Source organism: Hyalella azteca, unplaced genomic scaffold, assembly GCF_000764305.2.
Source record: "Hyalella azteca isolate HAZT.00-mixed unplaced genomic scaffold, Hazt_2.0.2 contig12328, whole genome shotgun sequence".
Taxonomy (NCBI): domain Eukaryota; kingdom Metazoa; phylum Arthropoda; class Malacostraca; order Amphipoda; family Hyalellidae; genus Hyalella; species Hyalella azteca.
Window position 1 is genome coordinate 795,477 of NW_025942288.1, and position 23,007 is coordinate 818,483.

Genomic DNA, 23,007 nt, shown 5'->3' on the forward strand with positions numbered 1-23,007 from the left:
ATGCATGGAACTAGGAAAAAGTTGAGAAGTGTCGTAATTACCCACAATGTCTGAATATACTGCGTTTACCCTAACCCCTTTTTGGCTGTTTTCTAAGAATTTCATGTTTTCTTTCATTTTTTTTTTAATTCACACAAACAAAAAAGTCTTAGATTTATCTTTTACATATGTGTACCAAGTTTAAAAGTGATCCGTCTGTAAATAACCAAAATAAAATTTCCACTAGAAATTGGAAATTTTATTTTGGTTATTTACAGACAGATAACTTTGAAACTTGGTACACATATGTAAAAAATAAATGTAATACTTTTTTTGTTCGTGTGAATTTCTCGAAAAAATTAAAGAAAATGTGAAATTATTGAAAAACCGGTGGTTTTTTAAAGGCGGCTTGAAAGTCCAATTTGGCGGTAAAGGGTTAAGAAATTGAAGAATAATTTTGTCTTCTACGAATCTAATATATACCGTAAAATGGGGTAACTTAGACCGGCGGGGTAACTTAGACCACTTTTCGTTTTTTTTAACAAAAACCCCCACAACTCAAAAACCATTTTACATAGAAAAATTTTGTCAATTGGCATTAAAGGCCTAATACTGAGGCTACATAACACAATAGAAAGATTTGAAAAGTTTGCATATCTAATAGGTTAAAAAATTAAAAATGTACACCGCGTAGATTAAGGGTAGGTCGCAAATTTTTTTCCGCGTTAATCAAAACCGCGGTATTCAAAACCGTGCTAATCAAGGGATTGCTGTAATTGATTTTACCACCCGGTCTAAGTTACCCCAAGGGCTGGGGTAACAAAGACCATCACATTTTTTGAAATTACATAAAGACTATGAGAGGCAGGAGCCAGCAATTTATGGTGAGTGAAGCTAGAGTATAGACCTGTATTTTGAACGTTTCAATTCAAGTTTAATTTAGCTAGTAAAAAAATGGCATCATTAATAAAAAAAAAGGTCTAAGTTACCCCATTTTATGGTAATTGATATTCAGCCCACTTCTACTTGTCCAATCAATCTGAAATTTTGCACACTTGGGTAAAGTTGGAGACAATGCATGAATCAATTGACACAATAGATGATCTTGAAAATTTTCTTTATATATTAAAAAAAAGAAATTCATTGTAGATGTTTAACATTGGAGACACTGTATTCTTTAGAAGTGTTGTATTTAAAAATTAATTTTTAAACACATATTATTGACCGTTGCACTCCTCAATTACGTAGGTACATGGTCATTTAGAAGACATTTAGAATGCCCCTTGTGAGATTCTGAATGTATTCAAATTGGTCACTTTGGTGATGCTAAAGGTGCAATAATACATTCATAGGCACAAAAATTCCAATTTAGACTCCCAGCATGCTCTATATGCAAAGATACACATGCTATTTTTTTCTAATTATGACCAATGTGGTTAGAACATCCCGTGTCAAACCAAGTGCCCATGGTTGTAGCAGTAGTCACAGTACCATCAGAAGTCCTGTCTGCTGGTGCTGGCCTGGCATCCTAATGTCCATCGTGCAAAGAGGGAGACGTGTCATGGGGGCAGCTCCCCTACATTCACCACCCCTTTCATCCCCACCCAACATCCAACACTGCCCCTGACTACCGCCTCCAAGCATGTTACCCCTCCTCCTCAGAGCATGCATCTGTAAGGCGGAGTAATAGAATTCTCCATTCCTAGAATTCCACCATGCTAACACTAACAGTGATAAGTTGCCTTGCTGTTGGTGGTTCTTGCAAATTGATAAACTGATTTTTACCAAACTAAATCTTAGCTAATATATAATATCTAAGAATAATATATAACATATAATAATCTACTATTAAATATTTTACAATTTGATTTCTGCTTCTGAAATCTTGTTGGTACATAAAGTTCTTCAATTAATTGTAATTTGAATTTGTGCAGATGGATAGCATTTTTTACATATATATATTTTGTGCTCTGTAAACATTTGAAGCTAGTTTTGCTCAAAATATAAACTAAAATGGAAAGTATTGAGTTTATCAAGAAACTTTCCAGCTCAGAATATTCAGAAGGTGAGTGATTTTTTTTTCTTTTTGGAATATCATAAGTTCATGTCCTGTCTCATTTCTTAATTATGTAAATTATAAACTTTCACACTATTCGTTTATTCTTTTTCTGTTTGGTCATCATAATAAGAATATATATACCTCATTAAATTTCCCTTTGCACAATTTAGTGTGATTTTATTGGCTCATGGGCGTGTTGATTATTGCAGTGGCTTTTCTATTACCGTAAAATGGGGTAACTTAGACTCCCAGGGTAACTTAGACCACTTTTCATTTTTTTAACAAAAACTCCCAAAACTCAAAAAATATTTGACATAGAAAATTTTTGTCAATGGGCATTAAAGGCCTAATACTGAGGCTGCGTAACACAATAGAAAGATGTAAAAAGTTTGCTTATCTAATAGGTTAAAAAATTAAAAATGTGACCTACGAAAAAAAGCTATTATTTAAAGCCTGTCGGAGTACCCCCTCTAATTTTTTTATTTTTTGGTAAAATAATTCCAGGTTTTGATGAATTGTAGTAGAACTCTTCTAGTTGCATATGCAAATGATAAATTTTAGGAAAGTGCAGGGTTGACAATGATTAAATCAAAATGATTAAATCATGTGATTAAATCACTTGATTTTTTATAAAAATCATGATTTTTTTTATTTTTCTGATTTTTTTATTTATTTATATATATAAATATATTGAGACCCTTTTTAGCCATCCATTATGATCCATATACTGTTATTGTTAGTAGGCTAATTGCAACATAAAAAATAACCTTTCAAAAAGACAAAAAAGCTGAAAAAATTAAAAAAAAAATCAAGTAAACCAAAAAATCATGAAAAAATAAAAAATCGTTGATTTTTGATTTTTTTGATTAAAAAAAAAATCAAAAAAATCACCAACCCTGGGAAAGTGTCATAGTTTGCAAATGGGGGGCACCGCCTCCCAATGGGGTAACATAGACCGGCTTGGAAATTAATTTAAAATTACCATATATAACATATTTCATGTTTGATACACCTATTATGTTTTTTCTTTGTGTTTCAGACTCTACAGAGTCTTATATATGGTAATTTTTGCTTAATTTCCAAGCTGACATTGGGTAGTCTAAGTTCCCTCATTTGGGGGCAGCGCCCCCATTTGCAAACTATGACACTTTCCTCAAATTTGTCATTTGCATATGTAACTAGTAAAGTTCTACTACAATGCACCAAAACCTGGAGTTATTTTACCAAAAATATATAATTGATTTTACCACCCAGTCTAAGATACCCCAAGAGCTGGGGTAACAAAGACCATCACTTTTTTTGAAATTACGTAAAAACTATGAGAGGCAGGAGCCAGCAATTTATGGTGAGGGAACTTAGAGTATAGACATGTATTTTGCATGTTTCAATTTAAGTTTAATTTTGCTAGTAAAAAATGGCATCATTTAAAAAAAGTGGTCTAAGTTACCCCATTTTATGGTATTCTTTATTCAATTGGTAATGAGCATTAATGAAATTGACTCTATTCATTGTCATATATCAATTTAAAATTCAAATTGCCAATGAGAGTTTTACAGTACTTGACTTGCTGTAAATGCATTAATAATTGCCAAAAGTTTCAAAATATGGCCAATCAATTATTTATAGCCATTAAAATTCTTGTAACTCTTCCTAACTTTTGGCAGATTGTTAATATAAAGCTGTGGCAATTTCACCCCAATTCCCTCTCCATGTTTATGGAAAATTATAATGATAATTATGATGATATCCTATTTGAACACAAAGTGTAAAAATTCCCTTAGTAGGTACACACCATCAACCGGGGCTACTCAGGACAATTTTGAACGTTTTTCATTCATAACTCTTTACAATGGAACATTTCATAAACAAGTTTAGGCTCATTTCAAAGCTCTTTGCAAAGGCTATCACATGGCTTCTTCAAAAAAATTCCTTATGCTATTTGTAAAGTGCCAGAAGCAAAAAAAGAGTGTCCCAAGTAGCCCCGTCGAATGGGGCTACTGTAAATGCTTTTTTGGGGGTGTCCTCAGTAGCCCCGCCGTGCGGAAATGGCCACCTTTTTTTTTTTGATTGAGGTATGCAAATTCTGCAAATAAAGTTTTCATGCTGACACTTGTCTGCCACTTTTTTCTAAGCAAAATTTTTTAATATGGCAAATATTTTTTTTTACTACAGACCTTAGCAGAAGTAACTTTTCAAAATATTGTTTTTCCCTATTTTTTAGGAATTTTTCAAAGCTAGTAAATGTAGTATTTTTGAACTTCCTTTATACTACATAGATAGGAAAAATGTTTATGTTTACGCCACTATATTTAGTTTTGCAATATTCCAATTAGTTTTGCTACTAAAACAGTTCTACGCCATGTCGGAGGACTGTTCTGAGTTACCCTGCCCGTCCCGAGTAGCCCCAGTTGACGGTATCAATAAGGAATGGAATTTTCCTTGATTTTCAAAATTTCTGTTGCTAACATGCAATTTTATCAATTGAATTACTTACAATTCCTTACCCTACCGGTAAATATAATTTTGAAGACTAAGTGAATGGTTTGCCCAGCTCTTGCTTTATTTATTTCTATTCATTAATAATTGCATGATTTTCTTCTCTTTGCATATAAAGTGAATCATCTACCAGCCTCTGATTTATGATGAACTCTGTACCTGTGTCTGGCTGATTTATATACTATTATGTTTTTTAGGCTTGAGAGGCCTTGATGGTTGGTACATCATAAGTCTATGAATTCCACCCATTGATGGTTAACAGTAGGAGGTTAGGGAAACATGGGGAATATTTTCACTAGATATATATTTTTATTTGGGTGCTTGGAAGTAAGATATTGACAAAGAATGAATCTCCTGTTATGCTAATGTCTCCATCAGAGCAGATAGAAAAAAACAGTTAATAATGCAGCTGCAATCTCTGGACTGAGCTCAGAGCTACGGTGCTCACTGTACTTAACCTGGGTCACCTGTAAGATTATGGTAGTGCTGTTTAGCTGGCTCACATATAATCTTGGTACGGTATTGTCTGGCAATCATGTGCACATGTGAATTTAATTTCAAATTAAAGCAGTTTGTGCCAAGATGCAAGTAGGCATTTAATTTTGAAAAAATAGGAGATTAGGCATTTTTGTTTGTTGATAAGCTGCATGTTGTTGGTCTCCAGTATATATAGTGTGTTAGAGGACTGGCATCATTGTAATCAGTTCTGAAGTGCTTAGCCTCTAGTTGATTAATCAACACATTGATGTTTTCTCTTGACAGGCGTCACTATTTTGTAGATTGGTCAGATGCAGAATTTGGTTCCTAGAATATCCCTAGCTTTCAGCATCTCCCTTGCTGGAACACATTAATCTTTGCTCTACTGCTTTCACCATCCCTCTGCTAAAAGACATTCTCACTGCAAGCTCTTATCTTGATAGGACAACTTGTTGGTGTATGTCCTCAACAAACTCTCAGCTCCAACTCTGTCTTGCTGGTGACTGTTTACTTATTGTGCCTTCTGCCCTATATATTCTCCAAGCAGGCAATCTTGGAAGTTACCAGTTCTTGTTCTCTGACCAAATATAACCTTGAATAGTCATAATGTCCTACTTTATTGCAATAGGTACTGCAAAATTGTCTGTCCACATGATGGAACTTTTTGACTATTTACAGCTCTGCAATGGTTCAACAACTTCTGGGAGACAGCTGCAAGCAATCGTGCTAAATTTGTTGAAGAAATTTTGAAAATTACCTCTGATTGCCTGCCAATATTTTCTCTGCTCAAGAAGAAAACTCTTGGAACAGCCTTGTGCCAAGCTGTGTTTGATGCCATTGGAAATATTTTGTTCTCGTGAGTTTTCTACAACTGTTAAATTATAGAACTGTAATTTTATTTGATTTTTTAACTTAGTGAACACTGCATTTTTTTAATTTATTACTTTATTTAATTAATTCATCATCTATACTAAACTTATTTGATTGAAAATTTACCCATTGATTTTAAGATAACTCTCATTCTTGTTTTTGCAGAATTCTCACTGAATGCCAGGCCAATGTGGCAAATGTGGAGCACATTACACGACTGCTCTTCACCAAGTTCAGCCAATTCCTGACAACTGCCTTTGAGCTGAAATGCTCAGGTTCAGTGTTGCGATGCCTCACAGGTATAGAATTGCCCAACTTGTTCACTTTTAATCAATACCGGTACACTCATATTAAGTCCAAATGCATAGCAGTCAGAAGCAAATTGAATCTCAACCAAAAAAATTTCAAATGTGGGAGTATTTTTCTTAATATTGATACACCTATTCTGAGAGTCTTCCCTTCTTGCTGAATTATTAACTCAAGAGGTATTTTTAAAATTTAAAAAATATCCTCTTCCCAGATATAGCAAAAATTCTAAGATATTGGCCAATGGCCAGGGAATATTGAAGGACTTAACACAATATATTGTACAGCTTCTGTAATGGCTTGCGAGGAGAGTGCCAACATTGTCATCGAATCCCTGGACTGGTCGCTGATGCAGGTAGCAATCCAACAACGGAATCCTGACGTCCCAATTGATTCTCGCTCCTGGAGCATCTACTTCTATACAGCCATACTCAACCTCAAGAACTGCCAGCTCACTGAACACTTCTTCAAATCAGGTCTGTGCATGATAGCTGTGAAGGCAAAATCTCCCTAGTTAAATTATTCAGTCGACTTATGATATAAATATTGTATCCTTGATATTTTCTAAGTTCATTATCTAGTTGTCTATAGGAACAATAATATGCCATACTTTTAAAAATTACTTTTTAAAGACAACACTTCTAAAGAATCCAGTGTATCCTATGTTAAAGATGTAAAATGAATTTCTCATTTTGTTTTCGAATATTAAAAAAAAAAAAATTTTCAATTTTTCTAATATATAACATTTTTTCAAGATTATTTATTCTATCAATTGATTCATGTATTGCCTCTGACTTCACACAAGTGTGCAAAATTTCAAATCAATTGGACAGGTAAAAGTGTGTCAAATATCAGTTATAAGATTTGTAGCTGACAAAATTATTTTTTCAATTTTTTTAATATTGAAAAAAAAAAATATTTTAAAGTCATATATTTTGTCATTTGATTCTTGCATTGTCTCCAACTTTATGCAAGTGTGCAAAATTTCAGATCGATAGGATAAGTAGAAGTGTCCTAAATTTTGATTATAAGATTTATAGCAGACAGACAGACAAACAAGAAGTGAAGTTAAAGAGAAGTGTTGTAAAAATAAGGAATTGTTAGAATTAAAGATACTTTCGAAATTTAGTATAATCACAACCTGTATTCATTCATTCTATCCACAGTGCATTGTTTTAAAAAATTTGCTTTTCAATGCAGGTGCCTTGCCCTTGATCTTCCGAGGTCTAAACACTGACCCATGTGACAGAGTTGTTGCTGTCATCACAGCCTTGCATGAGAAAATCCTCCTAAACCCTGACGTCAAACAAAAAGGCCTCAAAGTTCACATTTTCAACAGCCTCACGCTTGAACCCATATTGAAAATAAGTAAATGGACAGGCCCAAAGACAAACAAAATATCTTCAATAACTATTGAGGAAGAGGAAGAGGATATCAATGTTGAAAACTTAGAAGAAATTCGTGCAGGCAGAGAGAAAATAATTGATGCCCAATGTGCATTTCTAACCACACTGTGTACCTCATACACTTTCGGTATTGCGGCTCGTGCATATGCGGACCACAAACCCAGCAATGGCCATGTCCTAGATTTGATTAAATTGCTTCCAACGACGAGCTTCGTTGACAAGCGCTATCGGAAACTCATCGTGGAATCCTTGGTGGCATGTCCCGATATCCGAATGCAGTATGCTGTAGCCATGAGCTCGCGCCTCATCATTGGTCCTGACAAGTATTTCATGGGCTTTGTGAAGATGTACGAGGAGCTCATCTACCGAACTCATGCTGAAGCTCTGGCTCGTCGAGGTTTTGATGCTGTAAAGAAATTCTTGATGCCTGTGCCCGTATCGAGCTACTTTATTTCCCTCCTTTTGCGTCACAAATCACAGGACTTGAAACTCAAATCTTGTGCGTTGAGTTTGATGTTGAGTGTGCTAATTATGGGCAACCGAATTGTGAAAGCAATGCACCGGGAATCGTGGTTTATTGTAGCAGGTCAAGTAGAGAACTTGATCATAGCTTTTGTTGAAGAATGCATTCCTGATATAAAATTAGTTTTGGACGTTTGGAATGAGATTTTCAAGAAAAACGAGGTCGAGTCTATGGTCGACTCTCTACTCGTCATTGTGAAGCTACTTGCACTGCATTCTCGTCTCCAACTTGCGCCTGAACTGCACAAAGTTGTGAAGCCTGATCAAATTTTGGAACAAGTCAGTCAGCTTTCTGTTTTAAACGAGGAACAAAGACTGCCATTACTTATCACCTGCATGCAACTTGCTACTTCATGTCAGAGTAAGTTCGATGCATTCTCATTGGCTCAGAACACAGAAACTCAGTCAGAGTTGTTCCAGAGCTTCAAAATGCTCTTCACAATTTATCTCGATTCCAAGAACATGATGGATGATGAAGAAAATCGAAGAGAAAAGATACTGACGCCTTTACTGGAGCACATCGAGACATCATTGGTCAACTATGGATTCTTTGACCAAGGAGAGTCAAACATCGAGTTGTGGCTGGAAGAGCTTGTAGGACGTGGACCCGAGTGCATTAACTTCTTGTGTGATTCAATAGTCACAACCATAGCTTCTATGGAACACTTCTCTGACAAGGTTGTTGTCATAACTAGCAACTCTAAGACAGACGAGCCCTTTGATTTTAACCGTATGCTAGACGAATATCCTGTAGAACTTCTCATCAAAGATAACACCGATATTTCTGTTTCAAACATTGACTTGTCCTTCTCGAGACTAATTCTTGGGAACTTGGCCGTGTTGAGCAAGGCCCCAACTGCCGAAGTGACAGAATACTTTTCTGTTGTGATACAGCGATACATTCGCCTGCTCCCGGACCCTCAGGTTCTAGTGCGCTATCTCATGACAGATTGCGATATCGAAATGCCAGATCCACTGATGCAATGTTGCCGCTGTTGGCTCGGTAAAAAGCCCAAGCGCCCTATTCCAGAAAGTGATGGGGACACGTTTTCTACCAAGTTGAGCAATATTTTCTTCGCCAAAAACTTCAGCGCCGTTGATGCTCTTATCTCTGAGACAGCTTTGCCTGAAACTTTGAAAGAGAGAAAAGAATTACTTCGATCCTTACTGACTTACATACACGCGGATACGTCTGAAAATTCTTCGGTTGCTAAAAATGCTTCACCCGCGTATGCAAAGCTGCTTGAACACGTGATGCGCTCCACAGTCGAAGACTTCAAGGAAGAAGCCTCCAAGTTGAGCATCTTCAGTGTTGCATTAGATCATCCTGCTCTCATATCCAGATACAGTATTTTCTCCAGTGACCCTCTCCAATCAATGGCTACTCACTTGCTCACTGAACTCTTTCAAGAGAAGACGAGTAACCTCAAGATAATGACTCCTTATTTCAAGAAAGCTTGTGACCAACTACAGTCTCGAATCACCTTAGAAAACTCACCGGGTGAAATTGATTTCATGTTTCCATTCACTCCTTTCTTTTTGGATGGTCTTTTTACATGCGCGTCTCTCTCATCGCTCCTTGATATTATTTCATCGGCATCTGAAGAGTATTACTCAAATGACTCGTTTGTTGAACTTGCATCTAAAACCGTGACCGAGCTTAAACAGAAAAGCTCGTCCCTCAATTTACAGGACCAACGCTGCCTAAACCAACTCGCTAAAAGACATCTGATGAGCTTGTGCCACGTCATCACCGATTCTGACGGTCCATCTTACGCTTTTGTCGCCTTCCTGAAGAACTTACAAAGTCTTTTGGCTGTCACCTTGGTGCCTGCTGATGCTGAAACTATTGAACGCGGTGCGTATTGTACATTAAATTTATTAGTTGATTTAGTATTTCCTTGTATCAATATGCTAATGATCCAATAAATTTTATTGGATTATTATTTTTTTTTATATTGCACGCCGTAATCTGCTTCAATATTCTTTTGATGCTTTGCACAAGTTAAATTCTTGTGATTGTTGCAATATTTATTTTCTGCAGGTGCGTTGAAGTGGATGTTTTCCCTGTCAAAACACTTGGGCAGCGATTTGCTGCTTCAAACTATGAAGCTTCATCCTCCTCACGCTTCGTTCGTTGTTAAAAGATTGAAGAAGACACTTTGGTTTCCCTCCCATGCAACGTTGTTGCTGGAGCTTTTCAACGCTTGTGAGGACGAAACTTCCCCTTTTCATACGCTGGTTGACCACGAGTTAGTAACAGCTAATCTGGCTGCTGCGAAACCTTTTGTGGTGGAGTGGTTGAAGGATTACGATGCTGAACAAGAAATGGGCTATACTGGCCTCACTACTAAACTCATCGATGCAGGACTCATTGATCCCAGCGAAGCTGTGTCTGTTGTCAAAGTTATCTACCCTCGTATTATGGAAGGCGAGAATCCGCCTCTTCATTTAGCGTCAGTGTGCGCTGTCTGCTTGACTCTGAAAGGTCATAAGAAAGAGAGCCGCCTCCCAAACCCTGATGCTTTGCTGACAACTGTGCACATGATTCTATGTTGTCTGGAGCGTTGTTGCCATCGAGCTTTGCGAGATAAACTCAAACCTGAACAACGACAAATTCTGACTGAGATGATGCTTCTGCTGAACGATTTGTTGCCTCGCCTCTCGCGGAGGTCGCGAGAAGCTAAGGCCGATACTGCACTCTGGACAAAATTCTCAAAAAAAGTAAGCTACGTTCAATCGTTTAGAAATATAATGGATTAAATTTACCAACGATATTTTCTCAAGTTAATCTGAAGTATTGAATTGAATTCTTTAATTTATTAGAGATAAAATTGGCATATCTGTTGGTCATGGAGCGATATCTGCTTCCGCGCTCGAGCTTCTCTGTCTGTCATTGACAATCAATGAGGTATGCTAAACGCGCCTCTATTTATCAGCGTGCTGATTGATTGCCTCTCTCGCGGCTCCACCAACTTGTAATAGATGCTTCATTACTGTTGACGTGGTCGTGCTCGAGAGAAGTTCTATATTTCCACTTTTCTTCCATGCCAGGGACGCACTAGAAGACAAATTTTAATAAAAAACAATATATTTTGATGCCGAGCACAATGATGAATGTGTACGTAAGTTGGAAGATATATAGAAGTACCTTTGTTGTATTTTATTGTAAAAGTACCTGCGAAGTTGTGAAGGGCTGCTGGTACTCTAGGTGGTTAGGGCTGAGTAAATACTAGGTGAAAATTGTGCGTTGCAGTTTGTTGGTTCTTTGCTGAATCTATATATTGTGGTGGCTGTGTTTGATGGTGCGTGCTATGAGCTTACGGTCATTTGTGTGAACGAGTGAACAAGACCAAGCATGGCTAGGATTTGTACTGCTTTTCCTGCCATTGACAAAAGTACAGCGAACAAGACGAAAAAGGTTGCATCGAAGCGCAAACAACATGTTTCTCGCTTGTAGGATGTAAGAGTGCAACTGACGTGCGTTGATCGTGCTGCTTCAACACTCCACAGATCAATGTTGGCGGCGAATTCATTTAAATTCAAGGATATTTCGAACCAGATTGCAGTCAGTAAATCCAAATATAAATGTTCAACAAAATTGGTGACAGATTTTTTGTTGTAGCATGTATATAAATTTTTTGAAATTGAATTCGTTTGTGGGTTTCAAGTCATATATAATAATAATAATATTTTGTTTTTCGTTAAGAAAAGCACTGGTATCATATATTTATTAAAAGCGTGTCACTTTGCACATGTCAGGTCGCAAGAAGTTGTCTACGTGACAACAACAATCACGTTGAGGAGAGCGCTGCTCTACTCGGCTGCCTGCCTGATCTCTGCACGTGGCAGTTCAGTAACGCAGAAGACTCCCAGCCACCTGCTGACCTGGTCAAACTTTTTGTGAACAATCCACGGTTCCAGAAAATAATGGGAGAAGCAGAGATCGAGGATCAACTTGTATTGAAAGGTAAATACAAGTTAAATAATTATTTGCCACTTTAGGTTGTTTGCTTGTGGTGGGGTTACACGTTTTACTTTTTATTGCATTAAATTTGAGATGAAAAAGCATTAAAAAATCCCAGTAGCTTGTTTCTCTGGGATATAATAGTCAGGACCAATGATTCATTAATGAATAAAATAAATGGGATTAATCAGAAACGAAAATTGAATTTATAATCTCAAAAATTTGCTCAAAAAATAATGCAAAAATTAATGTTTTCAAGTGTCGTATTTACCTCAATTGACTGATCATTTTGCTGACGATGCTTGTATTGATACCTACACACAGAGAGAATCTTGAACTTGCTGTGCGTGCTGCAGAAGTTGTGTCCTGCAGTGGCTCTACAATATCCTGCCAGCAGCCTGCTCACTGCCTACCACGCCACTACAGGCTTGGCTGACCAAGCTGCTCTGCAGGTGTCCTGTTGTATCAATATGCCTTATTATTGTTGTTATTATCATTATTATATTTATTACTATTTGTTATTATTTGACGAAGCGATTATCTTGGCGTCTGGATCTATTGAGTTTGAGGGCATGTTATACATTGAGAGAGCTATGATTAAGTTCGATAGTGATGAAAAACTAAAGTTGGTCAGCAAAAAGATTTTGATTGCGTGCAAACAATAGCTTCGATTTTGTGAATTACAACTTGTAAATATTTAGAAACAAAAACTTCTTTTTCCTGTAGTGGGTAAGTTAAAGTGTATAGAGCTTATAATTATGTATGTCCTTTTTTTATTGTAAGAAATGCCGATTTTTTTTAATGTAAATGAGTAGTCCATGCTTCGAGTGCAATTTTCAACCATTTTATGCCACATTATATGAAGCATTTCAGCTCTAACCACATTACTTTGGTGTAACCATCAGCTCTTGAAGCAGTACGAGGACTCGGGCTACATGGAAGACTTGCTGCCGGTGGTCTGGGGAGCGTTCGCTAGCCGCTATTTCAGCAGCGCTGGCGACGTGCCGGTCTTCAGGGAGCCTAAGCCAGAGCGCATTATTGAGAACCTTGACTTGAAAGTTCTCGTCAATACCTGCCTCAATTTCGACGTCTTCATGAGCGCAAGAGTAAGCAGTAGTTTTGGGTGACATAATTCTGCCAGAAAGTTTAAATTGGGTGATTGTTTCGTGTCCGTCAAATGTACTCTGCCTTGATGACGCCCATAAAGATTCGGGCTGCAATACAAAAATGTTCTATGCATAATTCATTCCCTAAAATTCAGCGGATCAGCACACGGCTATTACACGTACAACAGTAAACCGGCCGGAACTTAATTAACGAAAATTCTCATAGAATTTCCAAGCCAACCTATTCCTAATTTTCTAAAATTGTGCAGTTTGACGTGCGTTGTCGAGAGCCAGAGAAGAATAGAGGCACGTTGTACGACCTACGCTTCCTCATTCCTCTGTTGATATTCGTCACGCGCAGCTTCATCGACGCTCAAACCCAGCCAACCCATCAGGTGATACGATTTGTTGGGGTGTCCTGCCTTGCGCCCGCGTTATTGTATGTGAACGTGCATTTCTGTGAAGGTTTTTCACACAATCGTTTGCAGATTCCAAGAGCTTATTTCTTTATTATGATATTTATTATATTCGACAGGCAATCAAACGATTAAAATGGAGTGATTTTAAAAATAAATGCCGGCATCTTCTTGACCGTATTGTTATTCAGTTGTTCATAATTAGGCGGTGTTAGTCAAGAAGCCACTTTACTAAGATGTCTGTCTAATCTTCAATCAGGTGCTGCCTTTACTGGTAGCTGTGGGAATAGCAACGATGTCAGCTCAAGAAAGGAGCATCAGAGGCTTGGGTGCAACGTTACTTAGGGCCTTGCAAAAACTCGTGCCGGGCTTAACGTAAGTTAATAATGATCCTGTTGTTGTGATCCTTGGATTTGAAAATAAATTATGTTCATTTCATTTTCGCTGCACCTTCTAAAGATCAATTATGGGTACTTTCAATACAAGCAGTTGTCCATATTGATCACTCCATCAACAGTCTCTGTTACGATACTGATTGAATTCTAAAATAAAATTGTCAATAATCAATCATTTACTGTATAAGTGACTCTGTGCAGTCCCGAGTCGGTGCGCTTGTACTGGACGTGGCTGATAGACATCGCACGGCACACCGTCGCCGCGTCTGCCGTGGCCACCAAGTCATCGTATGAGAAGATGAGCGCAAGAAGGCCGCGCTCCTGCGCCAAGTTGCCTCTCGCACATCAACAAGGTGAGCTCGTGTCTTGCATAGTGGCTTATTGTATTGTTAGTCTGCCATTCATAGTTAACCCTTTGTGTTCGGATGCATTGACTGTCATCAATACTATTCGTATATAAAAGCTTGAAACCAAACATATGGCTTCTAAAGAAAACTCAATCAGACGTAACAGAATATTTGAAAAAGTGCTGGCCACGCTCATGATAATATCGCTTATATGTTCGTCAGTACACCAAGAATTGAATGATGTGTCATATTCCGTACCAGAAATGCTTTAACATGCTTTTTCGTTGTTGATTTGTTTATCCTCTCCTTGTGTATATATTCAGATAAGTTCCATACAAACATATTCAGTTTGATCATAGCAACCTGGCGCCAAAATATTTCCTGAGGCATATAATTGAAATTTTTCTCGTTTGCCAGCTGCAGAAGAAATTGATGACTCAGCCAGACCCAGTCAACGGATGGTGGCCGTCGACGTGACCTCCTTCCCACTGCCAGGACCGATGTGTCGCTTCCTGGTGGAGGCAACGCTCTGTAGCGACCATGCTGACCATCCCGTCTTCCCAGCTCTCATGAACTACCTCTTCCTATTCCCCCATCTCAGGCCCCAAACAGTGAGTGCGAGTGCGGTGCTTATTGAATTTTAGGCGCGTGTGGCGTTCTCATGTTGCCAAGATAGATGAAATGGTGCACAGTTAATAGATACGATTTGTTTTAGTATATAGCTGCAAGGGTATTATTGTCCTAAATTGAAAAATTTGACGGTGGAGCTGTTAGTGACCTCGTAGTTGTAGGATAGCTGATTGCATTTCTTTTCCAGTAATTAATAGCTAATTGTTATTTATCGCTTGAAATGTATCAAGACGATGCTATGTTAGCAATTTTAAATGGCGTGAGGACGAGGCGAGATCACCATGTCTAGAAAGGGACTGGGCACTCTAATAGAACAGGACTCGTTGGCGGCTAGCACGATCACTGTAAAGTGTAGTACTCGCGGTCGATGGAATACGTCGGCTTGACGGTTCAAAGAAAATTCGGCTTTCCATTTTCACACATTACTCAATACTTCTGTATTAATTGTGAGGGAGCCGTGTAAGAAAAGGCTACTCTACATGTGCATTACATTAGGCGTCGAAATTCTGTCCTTAGACGAATGTTATAAGATGCAAAACAACCTAGTGACCTCGTTCATACCAGACAGATTTCATGGTACTGATTGCCATACTAACATATAAAATTATGTTTTCTTCATCAGTTCCCGGAAATGCTGCGTCTTTATAACAGCAACAGCATCTCCGAGGCCGCGTCCGAGCGACTGTTGTTCCTGCGCTTGATAAGTGAAGGCATTAAAACAGAAGATGATTATTATTTTGTGGAAGCTTCCAAGGCGCCGATGCATGTCATGGCACTTCTGCACTCAGTTACTGTGCCACCCGTGCTGATGGTGGGCTTATTATATTTTCAAATTTATCATGATTGCAATGAGTGTTAACTTACAGAATCTACCATTTTGACACCATGAAAATTGTAAAGGATGTAAATTTCAATAAAAATGCATTAATTCGTGAAAATAATTAAGTTACCAATACTTGATACAAATTTGTAGAATACATTTAAAAATTATTTACAAGTTGTTAAATACATAGCTGCCTATTTGCACATTCTCGAAAACAAATTACCATTTAACTGTTTTCGCTAATTGCTATCACGTAGTAAAAGGAATGTTCCTTCTGCAGTTGGATGTTCTCGCTGCAGTTGGAGGAATGTGTTCCACTCCGTACGGAGCTAACCGCCTGCTACGCCATTACGAGCTGCTCCACCTGCTGCCCAACATGCTCAGCAAATGCTCGGCCACGAGTAATGTCAAGCGCAGCCTTGTGAGCGCGACAGTGGACGTCCTCAGCACCGCCTGGTACTGCCTCACACACGCGCAAGAGTTCAGGAGGCGTAGGAGGGGCTTACTGCACTTGGAGGCAATTGGTGACGCTGTCGAGGAACAGGAGGATGCAGAGTATTTAGAAGATGATTTTTATGATGATAATTTGCAAGAAGAAGACAGTGACGAGGAGGAGAAGTCAAAACTCAAGAAAAAACGAAAGCTGGAAGCCAAAAAATATGCTTCAAAGAAAATGAAACAGAATGATGGCAACGCTGTAGTTGTTGGACAAGAAATCACCTATAAAAGAAATAATTACATCGATGTTTACTTCTTGGCAGATTTTGCGCAATGTTTGGATACCATCGCTGATGATGTCTACAATTCAAAGAGCAGCGCCTTAGCACTGACGAAATTTGAAGAGCTGAAAGAAAAGTTCATCTCCTTCGCCAAGTCATGGCAGTCATCCGTTTCCGGTGCTGCCTTGCAGATATCAATAGAATCTTTACTCAAGCGCAAATTACGAAGTCCAGAAAGTGACGATGAAATGTAAATATATACCGAATAAAAGTAGTCTGTTTTTTTTTGGCATTGTATCCTATTTTCATGATTATTGAAATATGTAAGTTGGTAAAACTAGAATTAGTCATCGAAAAAATTGCTCAGCAATTATTAACATTATTTCGGTTTAAATTCACTGCAATAGATCTTAAAAGAGTTATGATGTACTATCATGTCTAGGAAGTCTATGTTGGGAGTTTAAATCCTTCTGAACAAGTAAGGCTTTATCATTATAATCGTTTTACCTCTTGTTTTGCCGGTGTTTTTTCTTCCGCTCAGTTTCACAATGGCTTGGAGTCTGACCACTCGGCAAGTCTAGTGGCTTTGACGATGCGAAATGATGTCCCTGTGTCAGGGTCGGCCGTAAAAACAATGCGGATGTGAGGCACATGCTGCCACATCCTGCTCGGGTAAATTTCAGTTGCGTACAAGTTTTCAAGCAGCATATTTATTATGTTCTCAAGTTTTCAGCATGAATATAAATAAATAACTTAAATTATTAATTGCACTTAATTGTAGCACACTCAACTTGAGATTTTTCAGCATTCATGACTTAGCCAGATAAATTCTTAACGGGCAATGAGGTTGCAATTTCGCAAGAAAAAGCTTGATTAGAAATTGTCTTTTACGTGAGCAATGCTTCCCTCCAGCTATGATTGAGAAAACAGCTACGGCCGTGGAGCCGTGTCCAGACAAGAGAAAGAGAGACGGTCTGTTCTGAGATGACTAGTCCAATGTAAGTAACAACCGCGATCACTCCTGAAATAACTTCTTACGACCGCAGGCCAATGTTTCTTAGAGAACATAGCACAATTCAGGGGTGAGGCACTTCATAAGCACGGCTTGCCAAGAATGAAGTCTTCAGAATCTCCTCGCCCCCCACTTCCGCGTCTCCTTATTATGTGACGTGGATGGGGAGAACATTTTAGACCTCCCTTCTTTTCACCCATCAGCACTCTTTTCCGACTGCCCCGTCCCGTCCATCAACTGTCCCGTCCCGTCCATCAACTGCACCGTCCCGTCCATCAACNCAGGCAGGTCCCGTTACCTGCGCAGGACGTTGCCAGCAGGCAGGTCGTGCTGATGCATCACCAGCAGGACGGCGCACCGTCGTTTGTTCGCAAGCGTCCGCACTGCCGACGACAGTTGCCATATCGAGCCCATTTCTGCATGAAAAAAAAAATGTTGTGTATTTTATCCACTTCTGCTGTGAACCAAAAGAACTTTCTAAACAAAATAAATTTAAGAAGCTCAACTTCACGTCCTAATTTACTTTTCGGATATGGAAGTATTTCACTAACGATATAATCAATACTTTTGGCAACACTGTCTCCAGAATGAGTATAAATTCATTGGGCAGCGAATACAATCAAACAAAAGTCATGAATATATCATTTAAATATACTCATTGAAAGACAAGACGAGCCTCGAAAAAAGTCCCTGACTCTGCTTCAAAATATTATCAGGTAAAATTGTTCAACTTTAGGTTGATAAATATTTTCAGCTTGATTGGACAAATAATCGCACATGAAGATCAAGGTATAAAGGCTGCATGGCTGTGCATTTCAGTTGATTTCTTAATCGGATTGCACTAACACGTCTAATGATTCTAACGCTATCTGTACCTTAAAAGTAGTTAAAAATATCAAATAGAGCTCCACTAACGCTATTCCTACCTATAGTGTACTTGAACACGTCAAATAGAGCTCCACTAACGCTATTCCTACCTGTGTACTGGAACACGTCAAAAAGAGCCCCGCTAACGCTATTCCTACCCGTAGTGTACTTGAACACGTCAAATAGAGCTCCACTAACGCTATTCCTACCTGTAGTGTACTTGGACACGTCAAATAGAGCCCCATTAACGCTATTCCTTCCTGTAGTGTACTTGAACACGTCAAATAGAGCCCCAATAGCGCTATTCCTACCTATAGTGTACTTGAACACGTCAAATAGAATCCCACTAACGCTATTCCTACCTGCCGTGGAAGACGACAGCATGAAGACAGTGAGAGCGTCGATGACGAGGAGGTGGGGCGCCGCGTCGCTGGTGAGGGCGTCGGTGACGCGCCCCACCAGGGCCCACGTGTCCGGGGGCCGACACACCGACACGCGCTGTAGAATTTCTTCCGTCACCTGAAAACCGGATAATATTTAACGGGAAGAAGGCCTTGTGAGTAATAAGGTGAACGTAATTGGGCTAAGTAGTAATGTGGCGAGTGATGATGGCAAAGTCTGTGAGTGATGAGAAGAGATTAAAAGAAGCAGTATAAGTTTTTTGGGGAAGCCTTTCAGAATCAATAGGGCTATAGACGAAACTCACGTGAAAACACTGATTCAAAATTTATGGTATTGTTCATCCAGTTTATTGCAAACAAAAATCTTGCATATCTTCCAATCGATGGCGTAACTGGAACAAATAATACACACATTATTACTACTTTCCAGAACACCCAACTCAGTTTATACTTCAAAGCATTAAAAATTATAAATTATTGGCATAGTAAGAAGTTATTAACCTCTTCCCCTAAGTCCTGCAGCTGACGTACGACAACTGCTGGGGTGAGCACAGCGGCAGTGTCAACATAGAGCACGCGGCGCCCACTGGCCGCCAGACGTACTGCCATCCGTGTACAAAATAACGACTTACCGGTCCCTGGCCCACCGCAAATCTCAACAACCTGTAGGATTTATAATAAAACACACGATTATTTCTGAGTTTGTTGTTTAACTTGCGCTAAAAAGTAGATCATCAATGCAGACAATACGCAATAAACAGCAAATATATATAAATATTTTTCAGTTGATGTAAAACAGAAAAGAGAATGATGCAGAAATCTTCTAAATATGTATTCTATATGCATTGAATTTAAATAACATATACTGCAAATGTATTAAATCATTTAATATTTACTTAACATTAAATTTATCTAATTTATTCAAACAGCCATCCCAGCCACGTATTTTTTCATGAGTAAAGAGGCTGTGCTATGCAGCTTTACCCTAAATCATAGCCCGAAATCAAGCAATCATTATTCATCAAACATTGAAAATAGTTGCGGCATTTTTTCAGCACTATGCACCCACCTCGCCTCTGAGCACACCTCCTTCCAAGGCGGCATCCATTCTGCTAAGAGAAAAGTCGGTATGAATTTGTTGGGGACTAATTGGATCGGGACAACCACGACGGTTGGGTCGGGACAACCACGACGGTTGGGTCGGGACAACCACGACGGTTGGGTCGGGACAACCACGACGGTTGGGTCGGGACAACCACGGTTGGATCGTGACAACCACGGTTGGGTCGGGACAAGCACGGTTGGGTCGGGACAACAACGGTTAGGTCGGAACAACCACGTTTGGGTCGCACCCACAAGTTTAACAAGGTTCCCAACTCTATTACTAGAGTTGGGAACCTTTAGTAGCTAGTTATAGATCTATTAGCAAATAGCAATGTTGAAAATGATCAATTCATGGTTAGATTAAATAAACTGAAATTCCCGTTTCGTAGTTAAGAATATAAATAATCTTACTAGAAACAATGGAATGGGACACAGTGATATTGTAATCATTTTAGGTAATTTCTGCACAAGAATCGATGCCGATTGATAGCAAAATCTTCAGATAAATTGCCCTTTGTGACTGGCGGGACTTCTCGGTCCCAAACCACTAGGTACGAATAGCATTGATGGCGGTAAATGTATCTCAGACGAAAGTCATTACAGGAAGCGTACTTAGGGTAAGACGTGGAGAAGACGAACGAGGTTTTCAGAGCTTCTCGGTAGAGAGCGTCGCCCGCCACCGGCAGCGCGACGTGTTGGGCCCACAGCACCTTCTTTAGGGCCTCGAGCTCCTGAAGGGCGTGAAGCAATCTCTCAATGAATTATCGAGTACAGGCTTACACTAAGAAAAATAAAAAGGTCATACTGTGCGAATAATGACACTTTGTTCGCGCAGCACTGATACACCCTAGTGTCGGACCGAACTGGATCAAGATGACCACCACGAGAACAAAAACTGCGTCGCTATTCGAACAAAAACTCGCTAATTACTCTGATCGTAAGAAAAAGCATTCAATTTTAGAGGCCAGAGTTCATTTATATACTCAGTGAAATTAATGAAATTTTGTACTTAAAAAAATTTTGTTTGATGCCCCTTTATCTCTTGTGTGAGAAATCCTGGCGGAGTTTAATTCAGCAAACGAGTGTATCATCGCTACGTTCACTCTCTGCTCCTGCTGTGGATGGGAACATGCGTTACTATTTACACAATTTGATCCATTCAATTTTGTAAGCGTAGAAGGGCTATGCAGCTAATGCGTGTTTAGAGGCTATGGCTCGTAGTGACTCATCATGTTACATTTCTCTCAATCTCATTTTAAAAAAAACCAAGTTTACGGTTCAAGAGCTAGAATATTTAAAAGAATTACTCCAAAGCTCATATCTGAGAGATGAAAAAACTTATACTAGTGATAAGCTCACCCGATAGCTGCAGCCCTCGTGAGCCAGAGCCTCGAGGTCAGCCAAAAGAAAGTCTACGGGAGTTTTCACTCCAGCCTTGGCCAGACATTCCTTAACGGCATCGCTTGCTTCCAATGCTCCTCGGAGAAACGCCATAACAAGAATCTAAGCAATAAAAATATCACTCCGTATCACTTAATAAATATTTCGTTCCACAAAACATTGACCAATATTGCTCTAAAATTACCGTACCGTATCTAAGCAAAAAAAAATATCACGAGAGGCTTTTTCACATTCTTGTCTAACGGGACTTCTCGGTGTTACTCATTCTTGTTCAAAATATCTTTTCCATCAATAGGATTCCTTAAATTTCCCTTCTCTGTGTCTTTCGTTTGGGAGGCCGACGTCACGTGTAAGCGACCTCTGGTTCGAGTGTCTTTCGTGACTGACAGGACTTCGAATCTTTACCTGTACACGGCCCCTCAGGAGGGACTTCTGACGCGTGTCTGTGCTCGTCAGAAGTCCTCTGGGATTTCGCGCTCCTAGGGGGATTGTTCCTGAGCGCCCCACCACTGAGCTCGCGGTGTCTGACTGCAGGTCTCAGTTGTGGGGTTAAGTTATTATGTAGGTAGGATTCCTTACATTTCCCTTCTCTGTCTCTCTCGTGCGGGCGGCCGACGTCCCGTGTAAGCGACCTCTTGTTCGAGTGTCTTAGTTTCTGTTGCTTTTCAACTGTCCCTCCTTGTCACTACGTCTCTTTGAGATGCTAACGCTGCTTCTTTTGAGCCAGCTTCAGTGGGCTGGACAATTGAGACCTTCCGCCCATGTGGGTGATGATTAACTTGAGATTTTGACTAATTGAGGCCTTCGGCTTTGCTGGCGATGTTATGTTTTGATCTCCGGTGCGAAATAGCTTGATAGCTGAAGCGCTAGTAAAGCATCATACTACTACTACTACTTACCTTTACACGGTAAAGTGAGTAAATACTCGTTTGATCCATTGTATGACTACTGTGATGCTAAAGGTCCTCCGAACGCTAAAGATTAAATTCAAAACGTAAGAAGCGTTACAAAATTATCAAGAAACAAGTAAACAGTCAAAAACATGAATGATGGGTCGAAGAAGATATTGTTATGAACAAGGCAGCGATTTAACATCCACCAAACATGAAAATGTTCCCATTAACTTAAGTAAGCAGTAGCATGGTTTACTAGCGCATCAGCTATCCAGCTATTTCGCACCGAAAGTCAAAAGTTAACATCGCCAGCGAGGCGGAGGGTCTCAATTATTCAGAGTCTCAAATTAATCATCACCCACATGGGGCAGGTGATCTCAGATGTCCAGCCCACTGAAGCTGGCTCGAGAGAAGCAGCGTTAGCATCTCAAAGAGACGAAGTGACAAGGAGGGACAGGTGAAAAGCAACAGAAACGAAGACACTCGAACAAGAGGTCGCTTACACGGGACGTCGGCCGCCGCACGAGAGAGACAGAGAAGGGAAATGTAAGGAATCCTACCTACATAATAACTTTATGTAAGGAATTCTACCTATATAATAACTTAATGTAAGGAATGCTACCTACATAATAACTTAATGCAAGGAATCCTACCTACATAATAACTTAACCCCATAACTGAGACCTGCAGTCAGACACCGCGAGCTCAGCGGTGGGGCGCTTAGGAACAATCCCCCTAGGAGCGCGAAATTCCATAGGACTTCTGACGAGCACAGACACGCGTCAGAAGTCTCCACTGAGGGTCCCATTAA

The 23,007-nt window shown here is 39.3% G+C and overlaps 2 protein-coding genes across 4 annotated transcripts; one reads left to right on the top strand and one right to left on the bottom strand.

The window, feature by feature from the left end:
* The first annotated feature begins 1,947 nt into the window (after positions 1 to 1,947).
* On the top strand, positions 1,948 to 17,033 carry LOC108669517. Of its 2 annotated transcripts, none has more exons than XM_018156866.2 (15): positions 1,948 to 2,044; positions 5,690 to 5,867; positions 6,047 to 6,180; positions 6,475 to 6,663; positions 7,388 to 9,973; positions 10,160 to 10,839; positions 11,878 to 12,085; positions 12,407 to 12,534; positions 12,988 to 13,188; positions 13,458 to 13,583; positions 13,864 to 13,979; positions 14,201 to 14,352; positions 14,764 to 14,957; positions 15,599 to 15,787; positions 16,080 to 17,033. In XM_018156866.2, the coding sequence occupies exons 1-15, from the start codon at positions 1,993 to 1,995 to the stop codon at positions 16,770 to 16,772; spliced, it is 5,826 nt and encodes a 1,941-aa protein (XP_018012355.1). In that variant the 5' UTR covers positions 1,948 to 1,992; the 3' UTR covers positions 16,773 to 17,033. The 2 variants fall into 2 exon arrangements, with proteins under 2 accessions (XP_018012355.1, XP_018012356.1); XM_018156867.2 differs by having other exon boundaries at positions 14,770 to 14,957.
* On the bottom strand, positions 15,909 to 21,705 carry LOC108669518 (DNA repair protein RAD51 homolog 4). Of its 2 annotated transcripts, none has more exons than XM_018156868.2 (8): positions 21,262 to 21,705; positions 20,515 to 20,633; positions 19,868 to 19,907; positions 19,300 to 19,461; positions 18,760 to 18,916; positions 17,829 to 17,946; positions 17,026 to 17,182; positions 15,909 to 16,329 (listed from the first exon to the last, which is right to left on the bottom strand). In XM_018156868.2, exons 1-7 carry the CDS (start codon positions 21,394 to 21,396, stop codon positions 17,062 to 17,064), a joined length of 852 nt encoding a protein of 283 aa, XP_018012357.1. In that variant the 5' UTR covers positions 21,397 to 21,705; the 3' UTR covers positions 15,909 to 16,329; positions 17,026 to 17,061. The 2 variants fall into 2 exon arrangements, with proteins under 2 accessions (XP_018012357.1, XP_047739189.1); XM_047883233.1 differs by having other exon boundaries at positions 19,868 to 19,910.
* Between the last annotated feature and the right edge of the window lie 1,302 nt (positions 21,706 to 23,007).

What these genes read in the sequence shown, in the direction of transcription:
- LOC108669517 (XM_018156866.2), top strand. Translation starts at nt 1,993, where the DNA reads ATGGAAAGTATTGAGTTTATCAAGAAACTTTCCAGCTCAGAATATTCA. An exon ending in ATTGGAAATATTTTGTTCTC is followed by an intron (nt 5,868 to 6,046) that starts GTGAGTTTTCTA and finishes TTGTTTTTGCAG; the next exon opens with AATTCTCACTGAATGCCAGG. An exon ending in GGATCAACTTGTATTGAAAG is followed by an intron (nt 12,086 to 12,406) that starts GTAAATACAAGT and finishes ACCTACACACAG; the next exon opens with AGAGAATCTTGAACTTGCTG.
- LOC108669518 (XM_047883233.1), bottom strand. Translation starts at nt 21,396, where the DNA reads ATGGCGTTTCTCCGAGGAGCATTGGAAGCAAGCGATGCCGTTAAGGAA. An exon ending in GAGGTGTGCTCAGAGGCGAG is followed by an intron (nt 19,462 to 19,867) that starts GTGGGTGCATAG and finishes TAAATCCTACAG; the next exon opens with GTTGTTGAGATTTGCGGTGG. An exon ending in GCTGTCGTCTTCCACGGCAG is followed by an intron (nt 17,947 to 18,759) that starts GTAGGAATAGCG and finishes TTTTTCATGCAG; the next exon opens with AAATGGGCTCGATATGGCAA.